At 35.2% G+C, this 22179-nt stretch overlaps 1 protein-coding gene across 1 annotated transcript in view; it reads right to left on the bottom strand.

Annotated features, from left to right (window-relative positions):
- LOC118187086 (integrin alpha-9-like) overlaps nucleotides 1-21774 on the bottom strand; it is a 106642-nt gene extending 84868 nt beyond the window's left edge. The window contains exon 1 of the mRNA XM_085809674.1: nucleotides 21473-21774. Coding sequence (XP_085665800.1) covers nucleotides 21473-21651 — 179 coding nt within the window. The 5' untranslated portion in view covers nucleotides 21652-21774. The remainder of the gene's footprint in view (nucleotides 1-21472) is intronic.
- Nucleotides 21775-22179: the final 405 nt, after the last annotated feature.

Genomic DNA, 22179 nt, shown 5'->3' with positions numbered 1-22179 from the left:
AGAAAGGTCCCATCTAGTAGGGACTGTAGTCAAGTGTGATAACCTCTTTAGTAAGCTATGAAAAGTATATTGAGGACTCCATGTATAAATTCACTGTCAAGGAAGGTCGTCCAACCTTGAACTCTCAATTTCCCCCACAAAAGGATATGAATCTACTCATATAGGAGTACATAACATTAAAAATAAGATGCTAATATTCTATAACTTTCGGATGAATTTGATCGCCAATGGCGAATGTTCTGACGAAATTTAAAAGTTTCTTGTAATCTTTGAAAGAATTCTGCATTACCAAATATAGAAAGAAGATATGTATATATTTTCAGTTTTTCGAGGAGTATGACATGTCCAGTATTTTTAATATTTTATCGAAACGCTTAATTTTTTAAAAAATTACAATTTGCACTAACATAAACAAGCTAAATTTAGATGAAATAGAGTTGATTCTAAGAAAGCAATAAAAGGAATTACTAAATTCCTATAGATGTAAGAAAAAATAAATAAAGTTTATAGTTACCAAAGGCAAACTTTATTTTAGGATTTACTGCGGAAACATATATAGAGTCCACCAGCGAAGCATGAAATTTTAAAAGTATCCAATTTTTCATGAAACATTTATTATCAGACTTATTTTACAGGTTTGAGTTGAATAAAGTATACCATTTTACTTTTTAAAAATAACTTCGCTCATGCGAGAGCCATTCCTGTGTAGACATTCTTTTAAACATAGCCAAAAATCTTCCATCACTCGACGAAGCAGGTCAAGTTGAAATTCGTGCACTTTCTTGTCTACTATTCATATTTAATTCCAGTATGGGTCTATGAACGTACACCTTGCTCTTCAGAAATCCCCCCCCCCCAAGAAAAGTCTCGTGAACAAATCTGGGGATCTTGCAGGCCACAAGATGTCGCCATGTTTGGATATGAGTCTATCCGGAAAGAGTTCTTTTAAAGCAGTCATGGACACGCAAGCAGTATGACTTGTGGCCCCCATCCTGTTGGGAAAAAAAATCATTTCTGGAAACCTAAGGAGCTATTGCATCAAAAATGTTCTGAATATGAGTGTGTAGCTGTCTGCATTAATAGTTGTGGCTTTTCCTTTATCACCTTAGCCCACCAGCGGCCGAGCGGTAAAGTCACTGAACACTGGTAGTTCGGTTCGAGGTTCGAATCCCGCGAACGGGCTGGCTGCATGGGTGTTTTCGTGGTTTTCTCCATGTGTAACGTGTATACGAGCCAGTTTCCCTTAAAAAGTCTTCCGTGAAGGCATCCCTCCCCTTAGGCAGATAGCCCTAGTGTGCTTTGCCGTAATCTCAATAAACCAAACCTTTATCACCTTAAGGAAATATGGCTTAATAATTCTAGGTGATGAAAGTGCACACCACACCGTAACTTTTGGACTAGGTTATGGCTTTTTATGCAACTCGCCTGGTTTTTCACCATTCCAATATCAACTAAATCATGCCACCATTCTTATAAAATGATTTTATGTAGAAAGGATGCAGTACACCGAACCACTGCTCCATGTTTAACAAATGGCATTAAATGTCAAACAATAATCCGAAACTTCCATGCCCTTTCGTGAGCAGAAAATGAACTATTGCATTGAACTATTTAAACTTTCCCACTTCACTGATGAACCTTGTATATATTTTCAAAAGATTTGTTGTATATAAAGCTACCTTTTCAGATATTCCAAGCATAAACTGTAAATATAATTTTATTATTGAAACTTTTTAAGTAGTTTGTTTTACATTTAATCTGACGGATTCTTCGAGTCTATTGTTGAGCATATTTTATTTTTATAGTTTTTGTATTATGTTAATTTTTGTATTTAATTTCATTCTGAACAAATAAAATGCACGTTTATTTTCAGGATGAAGCTAGTAGATGCATTATGCCGAACAAAGGTTTAAGAATTATTTTCTTTCTATAACCTACGGCAAGAGAATATTCGCACTATATTTGTTCACTTTGCAAAACATTGATGTCTGTCATCTGCAGTTAATTATAACCAAATACTTTACGCTTTACCAAAGAAGATATTAAACAGAAAAATCTGATTTTTGACATTTTAAGAGAATGAGATAGTCTAAGGGAAATCACGGCTGATCACTTAATAGAGGAAATCCTCGCCTCATAAGCTGGAAAGACTGCCTCTGAAAATGAATCAGATGGCACACTTTAAAATGAATACACAGATGTTCCGTCAAATAATGAATCGGGGGGGGGAGGAGTCTCATTCGCGTATCAGGGGATTATAAGGAAAAAGAGGGAAAAGTCTAACGCAATAAAAAAATTAAATCTGAAAGCCTTCAGATTTTACATTACGTCCAAAGGGGCGTTTTTTTAGCGTTTTGTGCGTTACCTTTACTTATTAAATATCATGTTCTTCGTACTTAAAATTCAATTCAACAGCAATATCGCAAAATAATTTTAAAACGAGCATATTTTTAGAATTTTCGATACAGTGTTGCCATTCCTCGCTTTGAAGTCGTGGAGTTTATTAAGCAAAAATTCTTTAATGTCTGACAAAATATGAAATAGATAATAAAATCAGTTCCAAATTTGGGCTTTCAGATGCTCATATTCGGTGGAGGATTACGTTATTCAAAATTTGATGGCTCTAGGTGCCGTTGTTTTATCATAATGCGAGAAACATACATACATTTATGCATATTCTTCATTATTTAATTTCTTTAAATATAATACAGGGTGATAATATTTGGTGGCTACAATTTGAAAAGTGAAACAACGCTTTTAGTGAATCAACGCAAAATGGCAAAACGAAATTAGTAGTTCTGGGCAAATTGCCCTGTTGGACTAAAAATATTTGTGCCAACACAAACTTTCTGGTTACTAGTTCTCAAAGTAGCTATATCATGTAGTAAGCTGTAAAATAGTTGGAAATAATTGCTTTTAAAGTAAATAAGTTATCCCAATTCTTGCAACAGTAACATATTGAAAGATCTAAAGGTGTACGAAGCCCCTTAAGCAGTTGAGAAATTTACAGCATTTTTGTTTTAAAAGAATGGGAGGACTCAAGTGAAATGTCTCATATTCTCATTACCCACGAAAGAATACGAAGGCTCTCGTGCGTGCATCCAGTCTATCCTAATGTCAAAACAGCTCTGTTCAGCAGCTTTACCGCTTGGCCACCGGTGGTCTCGCATTTCTGAAAATTTTGTAGTTCAATTCAGTTCACTAATTGCAACAGGTGTAAAACAGATCATCTGATCACCTTTTTACTATAATTTCTCTATGCTGTCCTTTCAATCCGTAATCAGCGTATTTATTATCACGTACTGTTTGTGTCACGCTAAAATAACTAAACTATGAGAATTCTGTATGCTTCCCAAACTGAATGGGGAGCTGAAATTTCATGAATGTTGAGGACGTCAAGATAACCGCGGCCACCAAATTTAAGTTTCCTCGAAACAGTTGCAGTCCTGAAGCATTATTGTCTCAAACCTTGTATCCATTATGCTTTAATACAAGAATGAAATTTTCGTTATCTTTAATGTGTAAAATTCTTAGAGACGTAAGTATATTTATTAGATTCATAGAACACTACAGATTTAATATTGAATGCTGCTTTACCCCGCACAGAGCCATTAAATGCCAAAAGAAGCAACTTTTGTTTGATTGTTTCTTTCAAAACCCGACTGAAAAACGTGAAAATTCGATTGGGAAAAAAGCACTCATACTGTAACCTGAGCCAAGAATCTACTTCTGATATTCTAGTCACTAACAACTAGTACTATATTTTCAGTTGTTAAGTTTTTATAACGAATTAATACGAGTTCGTGGCTCAATTATTGCAAAACATATGCATCTAGAGAGAGATGTCTTCGTAGAGTATTTCTTGAGGAATCAGTTTTGGTGTTCCGGGACCTAAAAATTTTTAATCACATTTCATATTTAATTTTAGAAATATTTCACTCAATTAGCTCGGTGCGAGAAGGCATTCAAAAATTAAATGCCTTTGGTCAGAGTTATAGTCCATTCTAACATTTAGGTCAGCCCCTTCTAAGAGTTTAAGAAAATTTTCAGTAGGTATTCCATATTCCGGTGAACGGTTTGGCTGCATAAATATTTTCACAAATACAAGCAAGTTTCCCTTGGAAAGTCTTCCATTAAGGCGTCCCTTCCAATACGCAGATAACTGTATTCAGATAAAGAGATTGACAAAAAATTCGGAATGAAATTATAAATTAGATTAGTTCTATGCAGCTTCTCTAATATACAAATCTGTAGAATTTTCGAATTATTTACTGCATCACCGTACGAGTTATTTAATGCAATGCCAAATGTAAGTTCTTGAAGTGCAGAATTCAGACAATGTTTTGATTGTTCTGCGCAACTGACAAGTTAACAAGAACGAGCATGAAATGCGACTTCTGTTGAAATTTTGTCAGTTTCGTGGCAATCTTCTGCTCTATGCTCCACAACCATTCTTCACGAATCACGCTGTCAAACATGAAATTTCTTCGTATGCTTTTGATGCTAGCATTCGACAGGTTTATAATGCCATGCACAAAATGTAAAATTGCTACATGTCCGTGAAAATGTTCTCAACAAAATACATGAGAAGAGTTATTACGATATGCACGTGGTTTTATAAAAAAAGAATTGTTTCCTCTGAAATTAGCCGCGTCATACAAATTCTGCAGTTTGATAGTTATCTAAACACATTTCTTTTCAAATTAAAACTTAGCGAAAAGCATACATTAAATATTTTCTGGAAAATGCAGATCAAAGTAGAAACACCAGTCGTCGCCAAATTAGAATACAACAATATTAAATTCTATTTAAATTTTTTTTTTAATTTGGTAAAAATTACGCACAAACGCAAGCACTGATTCAATAATTGTCTGTTGCGTATGCAAATTTTCATGTAGTACAGATATTTCAAAACACACAGAAGACGACATTAACCCTTTGACTACTAACGGAACATATACTATATCCCACTAAAAGTTTAAAAACTACCGCTAGGTCGAAGATTGCTAAGAATATTCTGAATGGTGCTCGTTGTACACAAATGAACATAGAGAAAAGAACAAATATGAGTTGCCCAATGTAATGTTGAGTTATGCAAAGAATGCTCTATCCTGTACCTTGCGAGGTAAATCTATGTCATATAATAAAGTTTTCCAGAATAATAGGTGTGCTTACAGTAACTCGATCGCTACGTGTGGGAAGTGGGTCTAGGAAAAACACCCACAGGAATAATGCTTCCAGGATAAAAGCCCACACAGAAATATGCCCACATAGAAAAATGCTCACACGGAAAGAAGCTCACATAGATGTATGCTCACATGGAAATAAGCCCACTACTAAATAAAATACGTAGAAATATCCTTACATTAATCAATCAATAATTAATCGATTCGAACATCGTACACCTACTTGAAATTTTTAAAGAAAAATTATTTGATCATTTGAAAAAAATATTGGACAAATGCTCATATTAACCTTTTAAGGAACGGTTTATAAGAGAATAAAAACTATAGTAAAATTTTGCATGTACTGTAATATTTTATACCACTGCCCCCTGTAACTGCCAATAGTTTATTTTTGTTTTTTATTTACTCTATTTTTGCATACTTTTGATGTGTATGTATAGAAATTGATGTTTGAATATAGTTAGTTAAGTTTGGAGCCAAAAACGTTCTAGAAGACCACAGTTTCCAATCGAAGTGTGGAATCATTATGAAGCAGTCTTCGAAAAACTCATAAAACAGCAAATTATTACGAAAGCTTTCATAAGGTACTAAATTCATTATTTAATTGTAGCCATCCTAGTATGTGTTTTTTGTTTGACGGACTGAACAAAATTTAGCCTGTCAACGTTTATTACTAGCTATTGTAAATACAGGGCGTGCTGAAGTAATAAAAAAAAAATATGAAAACTTACGTTTGGTAATCGCGATTCATGTAAGAAACCATAATGAAATCGATGATAAAATTAGATATTTACATATATTAGCTAATATTCAGTAAGTTTGTAGAGACATTAGGTTTTTTGGAAGCAGGAGATTGGGAAAAATGAGTAAAGCCTTCGTCGGGAATCGAACCACGGACCTCTGGAATACGCGTCCAGCGTGCAGACCACCACACCACGACGGCATGCTAAGAAGGCGAGAGCTTATGACCTTATAAGTTTATGTGAAATATACATGATTTATATATAACAAGGTATTTTACGTAATTTAAGTAAAATAATTATTTCTATTTGCTTATTCTTGTAAATGTTTATATTATAAAATGTGTAACTTATACTTATTATTATTTTATTTTTTTTAACAATTAAAATTGTAATAATTTTTCGCTGTATATTCTGTTTCATTTTTCTTCCTTCCTCCTCTCTTTTTCCTAATTCAAAACGGCCCATTTGTTAATAATATAGCAACTAAATCTACACATAAGTTATACAGTTTTTGATATATACATATGCACCATAGATGTTTTGGTAATTTAAATAATTTTCTTTGAAAAATTCAAGTAGGTGTACGATGTTCAAATCGATTAATTATTGATTGATTAATGTAAGGATATTTCTACGTGTTTTATTTATCAGTGGGCTTATTTCCATATGAGCATATATCTATGTGAGCTTTTTCCCGTGTGAGCATATTTCTAAGTGGAGCTTTTTTCCTGTGAGCATTTATACCTGTGAGCATTTTTCCTGTAGGCTTTTTTCCTGTAGGCATTTTTCTTGTCACCGTGGGAAATATGTATTCTGCCATTAACTAAGGCTGGGACAGCTTTTAGCTTGAAAACCATTTGTCAAAAAAATCCCAAATGCTAAATTTACCTTATTTATGACATATTTTGTTCACTCTTTTTTTTTAATTTGTAGACGAAGGGTTAATGACAAATTCAAAGGGAGGTTCTCTGAAGACGATGTCCATCGATTAATTAATCGAAAAAATAAGCGGGACATTGTTGTTGATCTGAAAAGAGTCATGCCAGATGCTTCTTGAAGAATTTGAAAGGTTTCATTTTGCGCCACAAATGTAAAGAAAGGGAAGACTTTTACTTGATTTCTTTCGCTCTCGAACTAACGAGACACGTGTTAACGACGCAAATGAACATCGAAACTCTTAAATTATATCATTACGGGTGATGAGACGTTTCAAGGATGAGTGGGAACAAAGTGCCAAAGTGCATCATGGAAATCGCCGTAAATCGGGTATGCAAGAGTCGTGAGCAAAGAAGCCCCCGCCCCATTAAAAAAAATAGCAGTTATTTTGAATTTATTATAGACGGTGAAACTATTGTCAGACTGTATTATTTGCGTAATATAAACCGTTTGTGACGACAGAATGTTAGAATTAGGCCACAATACCGATAACCACGAAACTGGTACTTGCTGCATATGACAATGCTAACGCTCCCCAGATCCTCGCATGACAATTTTTTTGGTTTAGAAAAGTATCATGTAACAGCCACCTACAACTGTTTTTCGTTCCCAAAATGAGAATGAGGAAGAAAAAAATTTCTATATGATAACACAGGCTGGTTTACTTCATAATCACTGTTTATCTGAGCTGCACCGTGGGAGCAACTCAGTTATGGAGTCCGAGGGTCTCGTGTGCCTCTCTCCTTATCACAAGGCTCTCGAGAAGGCTTCCGGCTAGACAGATTTTAAATGTCCCCATTTTGTAAATATATTACAGACACTAACATGCGTTGTCAAGGAATTCGGAACTCAAACGCATAGAAATTGGTCAATTTGCATTAACCACTATACCGTCTAATGCTGCACACTGATATTGATGCCCTGGAAAATACTGTGATGAAGGTCATCTGTAAAGAGAAACTCGCAAAAATCTATCCGTATATTGTTTGTTTATTCCAGTATGGCTGTTGATAGCATGTGGTTGTGGACTGTATATGAATTCATAAAAGTCAAGTTGAAAAAACTTAACATTTATTCTCTTTCAAACGAGCAAAGGAGGGAGTAAGGATTACAATTAACAGTTGATTGCCGCTTTGACCGGGTAGAGGAAAAGAGACTCCGTGTGGACCGAGTGCATGCCTATCGCTTACTGATTAGTACTGGGCTTTCACCACTGACATTACGTGGCTCTGGAAACGTTACGCCAGTACATATAGACAAAACATTCTAACAGAGACGGAATAATGGCAAAGCCCAAAGGCTACCTACCCTAAGGGATGGATGCCTTCGTAGAGCATTTTCTAAAAGAAACTGCTCGCATTTACATTACGCATGGAGAAAATCTCAATGCAACTAGCTCGTTCGCCAGGATACGAACCCAAGTGGAACTACCAGTGTCCAACGGTGTTAACCACTCGGCCACTCTGGGCGTCGTTATCCATATACTGATTTAGCATACCTAGTACTATTGTTTAATGGGATATGGAAAACATGCGAGGCTTATCGGAAGACTTTCTCGGAGAAATTTATTGGTATCCATGTTGCACATGAGGAAAAAAAAAACTTTAAGTAGCCAGCCCGTCTACTGGGTTAGATAAGGTTAAGTTAGGTTCTTTAATTACGGCAAAGCCTCGATGGCTATCTGCCTAAGGGAAGGGATGCCTTTGTGGAGGACTTTCTAAGGGAAACTGGCTTGTATACACGTTTCACATGGGGAAAACCACGAAAACACCCATGCAGCCAGCCGTTCGCGGGATTCGAACCTCGGATCGAACTAACAGCGTTCAGCGACTTTACCGCTCGGGCTGCTGGTGGGCCCGCTGGGAATCGAACCTGGATCCGAGTCGTAGCTAGGGTTTTCAGCGCCCAGGGACAACTGAAGATTTCGCGCCCCCTACTGCTGGCCAAGGATGGAAAACATTTAATCAATTTGGCGCCCCTTGGTTTCTGCGCCTGGGGAGAGATGCTCCCCTTGCCCCCCCTCTAGCTACGCCCCTGACCTGGATTGAATCAGCAGTGTTCAGCGGTCTTTTCTACTTGGCTATTGGTGTACTGTACTTAGCACTAAATAATGTAAGATAGTATAGGAAGCTTATTTTGAATAAAATGTTTGACTCTTTTGCAAAAAAATCTGATATTTCGTATTTGACCAAAAAACGTCAATGTCCTTTTCAGAAACCGTATGCATGCATTTGAGGAATTTTATCTCTGCTAAATGCATCGAAATGTAAACATTTCAAAATAGAAACTTTTCGAATTCCTCTCTAATTATCGCATCTCGTTAAACACTCTCTATCCTTAGATGAACAAAATGATGAATTCTGCTTTTGACGTTTAGGATCACGTGACTCGAGGGGAAAAGTGTCACTTCGAACTTCGAAATGGGTAAGGAGAGCTCCGCGGCGATCTTATCTTGCAAATTGGTGTCATTTTCAGCTTCTAGTGACCTTTTGCATTCGTACTGTTTCACTAACATTAGATAACAAAAACTAACCCTAGATAAGTCTTAGCCCAAAATACGATATACTAAGTATTCCCATTTCATCCTCCTATTCATTATTTCTCAATAATTGTTGGTGAATAAAAGAAGTTGCGTAGATAATTTAAAACAAAGTGCAAGATACTCGACAGACTTTTAAGGGCAATAACTACTGAAAGAATCCTTGCCACATTCTGTTCAAGGATAACATGTTTATAATTAATGAATGTAGTTTTGCAAGGATACAGGGTTCTTGAACCCGCGAAAGAATAGGCGCAGTTCTGGTTCCAGTTAAAGCGATGAAAGTAAATAGAAAGTAGCACTTAAGATCATGCTGCTTCATTTTACATCATTGCGCTAAGACATAAACAAAATTTATACATTCCATAAAATCTCAATAAAGCATGCTAAAAATCTTAGACATAAAATTTTAAAGAGTAGGCCACAATATTCCTTCAAAACTAAATTGCTATTTCGGAATTCGTTTGAAATTATTCCAACTTTATAAATAGTGCAACGTAAGCAGCGTCTTACTGCACGTCATAAAGCATTCATAGGTAGTAACTTATCTACAGCTTACAGTTAAATGACAAATTATTAAATAATTATCCAGCATTACTAATATTTATTAGACTTCGTAAGAATTTTCTGATAATAAATTCGGATTACATGATCAAACAATTTCTTCATTTTGTCCCGATATAAAGAAAATGGTTTTTAGAGTAATGCAAAAGTGTACTGACTGTTGAAATTATTCTAGACGCTTATATATGATAAAAATATTAATCCACCAAGTTTGTAGGTAGTGAAAATACAAATATGGAACTATGCAAACTATTATTTTTAAATATAAAAAAAAAAAAAAAAAAAAAACTTGTTTCTTTTGCTCTTCATCGCTAAGGTTGTAAATTAAAATTTTAGAGACATTCTGAGCATTCTCAATTTGGAAAAGAACTATGAATGCGTTTCCGATCACAAAATCCGGTTTCCAGATACAAGCGCGCTCGGAAAAGCTGTGTATTTATTGTCAGTTATTTGATTGCACAGCGGCATTCATTCTGTTTACACGCGTAACAGATGTTAGAACGTTCACCGACTGTACTGGCGGAGATATCCAACCTACAAAAGTGCAAGAGAGCTATTTTTTGATAGAAAAGTATTTTCGGTCTTCCAGCCGTTAACAGAACGCATTACACTACTGCACACGCAATATTGGTCATCCGGTTATGAACAGACCGGACATATCGCAATATCTCCATCAAAACTGAGGTCATTAATCGTAATCTGAAACACTGCAGAATCAATTTAGTCGTTTATTATCTATTAGCAAGATGCCAATACTGAAATAAAACCAGGCATTCCTTTCGCTATGAAATATTTTTAGTAATATTAACAAGACCTGTAACTATTTTTCGAAATGATAAAAATTGCTGCGATAAATACTTGCTTCCCCAACTACAAATTTACTAGGCTTACTCTGTGTCTAATAAATTGCTAATATGTTGGGGCGTGGTTTCTGCATACCTTTCAGCGTCTTAATATATAAGAATGTAAAAAATGCGTCTTACGCTTATTTATTATTTGTATTTGTTTACATACTAATTATTGTAATTAAAACAGATTTCGCAATTCTCTGTATTTCATAAATTCTTCTACGACGCTTCCAAAAGCATATCTAAATATCATGTTGCATGTAAATAAATTGTGTTAAATCTTCAAATGTGTCCTCATAAATAATTTTGGTTTTGTAAAGAACATTTTGCATTTAAATATCATTTTCTTTTTCTGATCGTGAACAGTAAAAAAATTGCTTTTTCTGAATTTCATCATAATTCTTATTATTTTTATGTAATAATTAGAATACAAATATAAATATCTCACAAGAAATTCTTAAAATATTAGAGGAAACTCGGTTTCTTATTAAAATGCAAGTAACATATATTACTATTTGTATATTTTCATTCGTATGGATCAAGTTTTATTCGATAATTATGTATATTTATAAGTGCAAAGGTTGATGGATATATTTAAACTTTTGGAATTAGTGAATAATCTCTATCCCAGTTTTTCATTAAAGCTTTACTCATCACTTCCTAAAATCGAGGTAGCCAATTTAGTGCTTAGGTTTGGTTAACTGAATACGGCAAAGCAACAAGAGCTACCTACACTGTTGGCCACCGTAAATGCAACACCTTGAAGGAAGCATGCAAATAACATGAAATTTACAACATGCATTAGCGGAGGTGAGATATGCAAATGATTAGAATTTCAGCGCAGACGCACATCACGCGCGCCTGCGACGCCACTTCAAAGCGCTATTTAAGGCTTGGAGTTTTCGACGATTTCAAATTCAGCAATTGTGTTTCTCTTGTGGTTTTTTTCAATTTTCAAAAAAAAAAAAAAAAAAAAAAGCGATCAATTATGCCTCGTAGTAAACAGCGATCATCGTTTGATCAAGTATCCGAGTTCGGCAGAGGAAGGACAGTGGCCTACTGAGAGTGTGGATTCTCTTTCAGAGAAATCGGTAGTCGTGTTGGACGAAACCAAACAGCTGTAATGTAGATATGTGACCGTTGGATGCAGGAAGGTACGACGGACCGACGTGTTCGATCGCATCCACCTCAATGCACCACTTCACGTGATGACAGGAATAATGCGGACAGAGCACCTTTTACAATGTGGTTTTGCCGATGGAGTGGTGCCCGGAGGCAAGGTGACACCGTATTTTATTAGCAACGTTTAAGTTTTGCCCAATGCTTCGTAAAAGCCGGACGGGGACTGCGGGGGTTGCGCCCGCGAGAACGAGGTCCCACGGGCGTTGGATTTTCAACTCTGAGTGGGTCCCGTATAATGAAGACCGGGGACGGAGGTCCCTCGCCTGGTGTGTCTGTGTCTGTGCATGGCAGTGACGGATCGCTCAGTCACATCACGAACCACAGCACAGCACAGCACATTCAGCCTGTAACGCATCATCCAGTGTCTGCGCGAACCATTCGACGCCGTTTACAGCAAAGTGGTCTGTCCGCAAGACGTCCATTGCTTCGTCTACCTTTGATGCAGAACCACAGACGTTTCCGCCGCCGATGGTGCGATGAAGGATGTAGACGATAGAATGGAATGAAATTGTCTTTACTGACGAGTCACGCTTCTGTCTGCAACGCCACGATGGTTGGATTCGAGTCTGGAGACACCGTGGAGAGAGGATGCTGAACAGCTGCGTTATGCACCGCCATACCGGATCCTACACCGGATATTGTGGTATGGAGCGGTATTGGATATCACTTTCGCACTCCTCTAACACGCATTGCCGGTACTTTAAACACCCAGCGCTACATCTCCGAGGTGTTGGAGCCAGTTGTCCTCCCTTCCTTCAGGGCTTGCCCACAGCCATATTTCAACAGGATAATGCGCGACCACACGTGGCACGCATTGTCAAAGAGTTCTTCATCAATCGCCAGATTGAATTGTTTCCCTGGCCGGCTCGCTGTCTGGATCTTTCTTCGATAGAAAACATGTGGTCCATGGTTGCTGAACGATTGACCCAGATTACATCCCAAGCTGCCACACCAGATCAACTTTGGCAACGTGTGGAAGCTGCTTGGTCTGTTGAACCCCAAGAACACATTCAAAGTCTCTTTGAATCAATGCCGAGGAGGCGTGTGGCAGCGGTGATCTCCAAATATGGCGGCTACTGATTCTGGAAGGAACCACACTTCACAGAAGTCGATAAATTTAATCATTTGATACTTGGTCAACATGTTATCTACTAAATAAATTTTGTTGTGATATCTCTTGTCTTTCTTGGTGTTGCAATTTGGGTGGCCAGCAGTGTACTTACGGAAAGGAATACCATGTTTCTTTGACAAACTGGCATTTCATGTTATAATGGTGAAAACACAAAAATTCCACGCAGCCAGCCTTTCCACCGAAACCCGGTCGAATTACCACCAGTGGCAAGTTTGTGGCTGGTGGGCCTTACGAGTTTTTTACTGTAACATTAACAACATTTATTATTACTAAACAGATTTCTTGATTTATGCTTATTTTCAAATTTCTTCCTAATAACTTTCAGTGTAAAATAGGTTCTTAATCGCACTGTGTGATCTTAACGGAAAAGAATGGTACTGACTTTTGAAAATTGATGCTACATTCCCAATACGGTGGTTTTTTAGCAGGAAAATCGTATCTGTGTTTGGATGCCCATAGGCGGATGAAGGAATCTGTTTTCTCAACACGGAAAGATAGTGTAAATATCACTCACACACTCACAAAAAAAAAAAAAAAAAAAAAAAAAAAAAAAAACATCAACAGCATCACTGAAACTTAACTTCTTGCTTCTCATGAGCACTCGTAATGCTTCTATAAATCTGTGTTACAAATTTAAGTGAATTATTAATTTAAAGACAAACATTTTATTGAAAAATGCATTCAAAACGTGATTTTGAATATTTTATGCGCACAGTGTTATGTATTGTTGTTTCTTGAAAAGTGTTTAAATAACAATTTGGTATGAAAAATAACTACTGCCTTGAAATAAACCCTATTTATTATTATAACACGTTTATTAAACTATAATATTTAAGAATGCAAAGAGATTATATGCAGGCCATGCCACTAACACTCATCTTAAATTGGTTCGTACATGTGTAAAAGTTAAGCCCTTCTATAGCTCTAAAACACAGTTTGGCGATAATATTATTCTATAGAAAAGCAGTTATTCGTTCTTAAATATAGAAGTTGATTTTTGCATTTAGATTTACTTCACTGTGATTTAAAACAGTTTTGAAACGTACTATCTTAAAAGAATGCGTGAAGTTTTCCTTTCAATCGTGTCGTGGATATGTTAATAAAGTATTTAAAAGCTCAAAATTTAGAAAAGAACGAGCTATAAATAGAAGTATAATTATATATATTTTCTATTGCAGAAGAAGTTCAAGACAGAGAAATACATATTAATCTTCTTTTGTATGATTTAGTTGATACATGCAAAACAATAATAGGCAGCAAATCCTATGGTGTCAGGCCCGATCATCATATTACATTCTTACGAAACATTATTCGGCGGAATAGCCTTTCTTAATTCCAGACAGAAAGCGGTGGTAGTTATGAAATTATCGACGTCATCTAGCACTGTTACTGTTATTTAATGGTAGACTATGAGAAATGCAAATAGTTTCATCAAGTCTTTTCAATATATTTTTATCCCCAGCGTTTATGAGCAATATTTATAGATACTTTATCAGTCAGCTGGTGACCCGATGTTATTGGGCGGAGTTGGATTGACAAGCCTCATTTCGTATCTTCTTTTATGTCATACGGCAGGAAGTCAACAAATTAAACATGGGCATGTTTCTGAACTGCTTAAATTTACTACGCATTAAAAGCATTACGTTCACTGATTTTTGTTAATTTTAGTTCTTATTGCTTTTCACACCAGATAGAAATTACTAGCAATGTATTTTTATGTATAAAACACATTCTTCCCTAATCAAGTTTTACCTAAGATTCTAAGATGTTACTACTCGTGTTAGTAATTTTATGTCAAGGGCTTATTTTAATTCTTATATATTTAATTAATAACTGGGAATATGGTACACTAATTTTTCTGAAATCACATTCATCAACTATTGTTTTATTTCATTTTTCTTCAAAAATAACAATAGCCTCAATTGGCATTAAATGTTCGACGCTACATAAATATAGAAAATTTGCACCGATTGCATAAGGTAAACAACATGAAAGTTATTTTTCAAGGTTTCGTCTACTCTCTTGCATAGTAAAACTCACCTTAAACTGCTGACCTCGACAACTAGTATGACGACTTTTCATAAGTCGGAAGGCTGCAATTTCACTTTGTCTAGCTAATACAAACTGTTACTCTCCAAGTGCATTCCTTAAAAATATTTTGGTAAAATGTATGTAGATGCAGGACTTTTTTTTTTTTTTTTTTTTTTTTGATGGGCTACCATTTTTTTTAAGAAAATGAAACTTAACATGCTGAAAATTTATTTCTCTGACGTTTACGATATGTAAATAATTTTTTAACAGTGTACGGCTGCTGAGCATGAGAAAACTCGTACATTAATTATTTGCTGTGCCCACCAGTGGACGAGTGAATTACGTCTATTAAACACGGGCTGCTCGATCGGGAATCAAATTCTGCCCAATGGACTGCATGGGATTTTCCGTGTTTTCCTCATAGGTAATATGAAAACATGCGAATTTCCCTTCGAAAATCTTCCACAAAGGCACCTCTTTTCTTTGGTAGATAATTCTTGCTTGCTTTGCCGTAACTAATTAAATAAACAAATAAACTGTTTATTATTAGCTTGAACCTCGACCTAAATTAGCTTGAAGAAACTGCTGAGAATGAAAATCGTAGTGTCCATAATTTTGAACAATTATATAGAGAGGTTACTTACAGCCCAAGATTATAATTCATACGCAGCTGCAAAAATATGAGTCATTCTTTAGTTTTGGAAACTTATCTACAAGAAGCATTTGATTACTTAAAAGATACCTTAAGCGAAAATTCTTCCCAGGTGTGTGCTTATTTTAATACGGCAAAGCACACGACGGCTCAAAGGCAGGGATGCCTTCGTGAAAGATGTTTTTAGTGAAACATGCTCATATTTTTGTTGTACACGGAAATACCACGAAAGCACCCATGCAGCCAGCCGTTCGCTACTATTCGAAGCCGGTCGAATTATCAGTATTCAACGGTTTTAACTCCTCATCCATTGGTATGCTTCTCGCTAAATGAAACTGGCTTGTACTTATGTCAGGAACACAACATGTTCTTATGTTATTAACAGGAAAATCACAAAATAACCTTATACAATTATCCCGTATTATCGCCAGGAATAAAAGTCCTGGTGAACTATCACCATTTCGGCGGCTTTAGCTATTCAAACGATGCCACCGAGAAGCATGTGAAATGCATAAAACAGACAGCAAACCCTAACCAAACGCGGACTTGGGAAACGCGATTTTGCGTATATGCGTTATCTTAATTGGCTCCATTTAATTTATCCAACGCCATATTTTCATTTATACGCGGTATGTTGCAGAGCGTCGACCACGTTGCTACAGTCACCTTTAAATGACTGGTTTGAAAATTCATTCATTAAAGAAGTTAAACGTTCTTTAGAACAGCAAAATCTGAGCTTTAAATTTCTACTTCTCGATAATGCTCCAGGACACGGAACTGAAGCCTTCACAAAAATGCCTACAAATGTAGAAACTTTATTCCTTCCACCGAACACCACTTCCTTAATCTACCATTGAATCAAGGAATCGTAAAAAAATTCGAAGCCTATCATGTCAGGAATGTTTCCATTTCTTCAAATAAAGCGATAGACTAAGGAAAGCAGGACACACTAATGGCATTTTGGAAATTATTCAACATAAGACACTAAATAGAAATGATTTAACTCTCATTAGAACAACTGAATTCGTCAACAATGAATGCTTGCTGGCATCAGCGCGGCCAGATTTTGCCAAAAATTTTAAGGGTTTCCAAAAATGAAGCCAAGGAAACAGTACAAATTGCAAAAAGCAATAAGCAGGGAAGGATTTTCAAATATGAAACAAGACGATTTTTAAAGAATTTGTCGAGAATGACGATCGTGAAATGACAAAGGAAGAATTGGATGTTCTTCTAATGCTAGTTGATGCTGGCCAATTTAGTGAAAGCAGCGATAGTGAAGAAGATAAAGAGCCTAGACGCAGAAGATAAAGACGCAGAAATTGCCTGATTTTGTAATGGAGACTGAACCAAATGAAGAAAGAAGAGGACGCTTTATAAAAAGGTATTGAAAAATTTTACATTTGTAACCACAAAATGTTTAATGAGCTGCGTCAAACATGGTCCCAAGCAAAAATCCTCAGCTATTTAAAAAAATAATGCATCATGTACCTACTTATTAAGCATTAATAGAAATTCTTTCAATTATCATTTGTTTCATTCTTCCTTTTTGATTACAATAGTATTTAAGATTGTATAAATTATGCAAACTTTCTAATCTGAACAATACCTAACCATTCCCAACTCCCCACAGACATTTATTTAACTTTGCGGAACGCGATATTTCGCACGCGCAACGACAACCTCCGCAACCTTCGGCAAGGGTTTACTGTACATTATCTTTCCAATTAAAAAGATAGAGGCAATATAAATTTGTTGAAATTGACTTAATTGTGTCTGAAAGCATTTAGAATTTTGCACATCCTAAGTTACCATCCACAAACAATTAAAAAGAACCTAAAAGTCTGCATATAAGGGGAACCAATTACAAATATAATAGGGCTTTAGCAATAGATACCGGAATGCTCAATGTGCAATTCGGTTTTTGATTGCAGTATCACATACAAGAAAAAAAAAAGGGCGCCCAAAACTACTGATTATTAGTGGTTACGGGAAGCCGAGATTTGATTTCCGGCGAGACAAGTTGACTGCATGAAAGTTGTCACGGTTTTTTCTTTGGAGTGTAGCAACACAAATATGAGTCACTTTCGTTCGGAAGCAATTTTTCCCAAAGCAAGACAGATACCCGTTGCCATATACTTTCCCATAATCTACCACAAAAAAAAAAAAAAAAAAAAAAACGAGTATAGACAACAGCTACAGACATCAGTCTTGAAACAAAATTGTGATTCTAATTTCAAAATATAAATATCATGTTCACGCAATTATGATAATTTTGTTTAATGGAATATTTTCTTAAACGGTAACTGATTGGAAAACTTTTAATTAATAAGTACTCTTTAAATTTACAGCGATATTTAAAACTGAAAAAGATATCTGAAATCTTAACGAGTATCCAACAACAAACCTGCTTCCTCGAAATGAAAGTATTTAAATTGATTTAATGAAAGTGTTTGAAATGAATGAGAATTATTAGAATAAAATTCTTTTTTCAGAATTATAAATAAATCTGATATGTTTACAAAGGATCCCTAGATCCAGTAGACAAATAGTGTTAATACAATTTCATACAACTTATAAGTACAACTTTGCCTATAGCATAGTGATTAAGCTTAAAGTTATTCGAGCTAGGACTAATGCTGGTAATGAAATAGACAAACTGCTTCTGCTAAAACGCAAATAAGACAAATTTTTTTAAGTTATAAAACACAGTTTAGGATTTACGGAACAATTATATGATAAATATATTTTAAAAAAAATCACCTTTTTTTTTTTAAGACCGAAACCTCAGCAGTTTCGATTGCTTTCAAGCAAACTTTTAACACCACCGTTAAAAAAAAAAAAAAAAAAAAAAAAGTGACATTAGAAGTTTTCATATTTTTTAAAGATGAGTATGAATGTATAAAATATTACGTAGCAAGAAAAGTGTTTCAATATAGTTTCAGGAACTCCTTATTCATCAAGGATCTGTCAATAATTTTTGCTAATCATAAGTAAACATGTTATTTTAATATTTTTGCAGTATGTCTACCTTCAGTATCGTATTTTTTTAAAACTTGTTTAGATTAAGCATTTTAATAACATAACCATTTTAATTTTTAAGCAACAGAACACTATAGGTATATGCAAGGCATTCGATTTTTATTTAGATTATGGGGAAGTACACGACGGTTATTAGCCTAGGGAAGGGATTCCTTCGTGGAGGGCTTAAAACAGGCTCATATTCACGTTACACACGAGAAAATCACGAAGACAGCAGTGCAGCCGGCCCGTTCGCAGGGATTTAAACCCAGGTCAGCGGCCAAGCGATAAAGGCGCAGAACACTGGTAGTTCGGTCCGAGGTTCGAATTCCGCGAACGGGCAGGCTGCATGGGCGTTTTCGTGGTTTTCTCCATGTGTAACGTGTATACGAGCCAGTTTCCCTTAGAAAGTCCTCCACGAAGGCATCCCTCCCTTTAGGCAGATAGCCCTCATGTGCTTTGCTATAATTGAATAACCCATAACCCAAACCCAGGTCAGCAGTTTTACCGTCCCGCCGCTGCTCGACGGAAAGCATTCCGGGAATACTCAGTCAGCCCGTTTAGTCGCCAGAAATATAACGTTCGATCAGGCGATCAAGTGAATTTTGTATATTTAATCAAGTATTTCTTTCAGGTGGTATACTACATGCTTAAAGTATGTTAAATGCATTCAAATGTAAATATGATAGCGATAACGCTCCCCGCATAAAAAATACAACTTCAGAATTACAGTTTATTTCATAATCAGCAATTATGTAGCACATTTCTGTCAGCAACATTATCGCATAGCAAAAGTAAAAATTACACTTTCAGCAAAATTATATTAACCTTAAGAATAAATTAGAATTTAACTAAATCGCCCCCTAAAATTTTAATCCTACACTGCGTGATTTTTTTTTTTTTTTTTTCATTCAGAAAAAATAATCCATGTTATAGGAAAAAGTAACCTAAATTTATGATGAAGTACTCAATTTATGATGAAGTTATTATAGTATTAAAGTTCTCAAAGTTTGTTGCAATATAAAACTATCAGTGGTATGAGCAAAAGTATTAAAAAATACATACATAGTGGTATGTTTAACTATTACCTTGATTTTTCGAACTCCAATGGCAATGTATTCAGACTGCTTAGATCAGAAAATATTCATACAACTAAAAATATGCTTATATTTTCAGAGTCCTAACGCTCAATAAAAATAAATCAGGTGTAAACTCCAACATACATTTTCTAGCGCGAAAGATTAAATAATTACTAAATGAAAACCTATACAATAATTAACAATCATCATATTCGCAATACACGTCAATGAACTTGCAAGAGCTTTGAACTATTCTGTAGACAGTGATTATACGAGGGACTTAAGATTTTCATAATTTCAAATCACCGCATGTACCTGACGCATCTTTACACATCCTGTTTAAATCTATTTAGTTATACCTATAACTGAATAACTTTTCATACATGTATTTTATCAATGCGACATATTTTGTAAAACAATTCCAGATACTTTTAATCATCCCCTTTTTTATTTCTCAAACATTAACATTAAACTGATTATTTAAAACTTCAGCCAATTATGTAATTCAGGTGTAGTTCTGATTCCAGAAAGATAGCCGGATCTTCCAGAAGAGCAAAATCATCAGTGCGCTACAAAATATAAACTTAATATAATAAATGAAAATATTACTTTCTGGCCCTATTGTAAATTCTGCGATAGAGGGAGAGAATAATATTGAATTTTTGCGACCAAGGATGGGAAGGCTAAAAGCAATTCAAACTCTTCAAATATGTCGGGTGAAAAAATACCGATTTGTCGATTAAATATCATCTCACAGGAGGATTTAGGAGATCGCACAAGTCACTATCGCGAGGAGCCTAAAGCATTAATTGATTTTTAATGAAACTGTGAACATAGGTTGTATCTTAAGATAAGAAACCCTAAAAAATTCAGATAAGTTAACTTTTCCCTCACGCACATCATAAACCCATTGCCTCATCTAATTTTATTCTTCCCCCAAAAGAGTAAAATACCGTTTATCGAATTTAAATATTTCTAGTGCATCTTTCTGTACCTATACTTGTTAAGATTTTCTGGATAATTACTTTCGCTTGTTAGTCCCAGTACGTGTAAACCAAAATAAAATTCATTTAAATGGAAAAGAAATACGCCACTCTAAAATGTAAAATTAAGAAAAAGATTAATTACACCAATCGAGGGTTTTTTTTTTTTTTTTTTTTTCTTAATTTTACATAAAAACATGGATTTTAAATTTTGGATTTGCAATTGTCAGCTACTCTTCAAAGAAATTTCATCAAGAGTTATCAAGAAAATTTAAATACCACTAGGTAATACTAGTGGATACTTTAGTACGGAATATTATAATTCGATTACCACTAGGTAATACTTTAGTATGGAATATTCAAACCGAAACCATAATGAAATAAAAGCAAAGCATTTAAATCAGATATTAAGTAAGTGAATGTAAACATTTGTCAAGCCATATAAAGCATATTTACAAACATTTCTAGACCAAACAGTATAAATTTGTATTATTGTCTTCGAAACTGCCTTAAAATCATCGAGCAATTTTTATACATTAAATTTTAAATTAACTAAATTAAAACAGTTTTAATACTCACATGGGTCCATCTCGATTACGATGAAGAGCAACAGAATAACCAAAGTAATTTCCAGGTAAACTTTCATAAAAGATAGGAAATTTCGTGTCCAAGTTATACCCGGAAATCCTAGAAAATATCACTAGCTGAACTAAACACGAAAAAAACTTTATTCCCGCAGTTGACGAAAAAATAATCATTTTTCTTTTCTAAACAAACTTTGTTTGAACATAAAACAAGTTGATTTCTTAACAAAACAACTACCAAGCATGTGTGCACTCCCGCTCTCAAATGCTGTACCGATTCGAAATGAGGCGGTAGAAACAAAATTCACTGCTTAATTTCAATTCTTTAGGCAACAGCGACGGAAGTGAGGTCACACATCCTCACACCCACGTGATTCGTACAGGTTCCCGAGAGGAGGCATTTTACTCGGAAGTTCCGATGACGCAAAGAAAGCGTTATAATAGAGGCACGAGACTGGTCGCCAGTCGCTTCAATTGAACCCATCGGAATTGTCTGGCATTCCGTTAACCGATAGGCATGCTGTTTATTTATTTATTTTCTGAACGTCTTCTGTTCCAAAATTTTTATTTTTTGGTAAAATAATAATGTTCATTTAAAAACGTCAGATAAAATAATAGTACCTCGGATTTTGCGCAAAATAAAATGCACAAAATATGTAAAGAAATCAAAATAGTCCAAGGTTTAGATAATTATATTTGGTT

This window comes from Stegodyphus dumicola, chromosome X2 (genome assembly GCF_044657685.1).
Source record: "Stegodyphus dumicola isolate Sdum_Otavi_A_Nest chromosome X2, ASM4465768v1".
In the NCBI taxonomy this organism is placed as follows: domain Eukaryota; kingdom Metazoa; phylum Arthropoda; class Arachnida; order Araneae; family Eresidae; genus Stegodyphus; species Stegodyphus dumicola.
The sequence above is the reverse complement of the archived record's forward strand: the minus strand, read 5'-3'. Positions and strand labels throughout refer to the sequence as shown.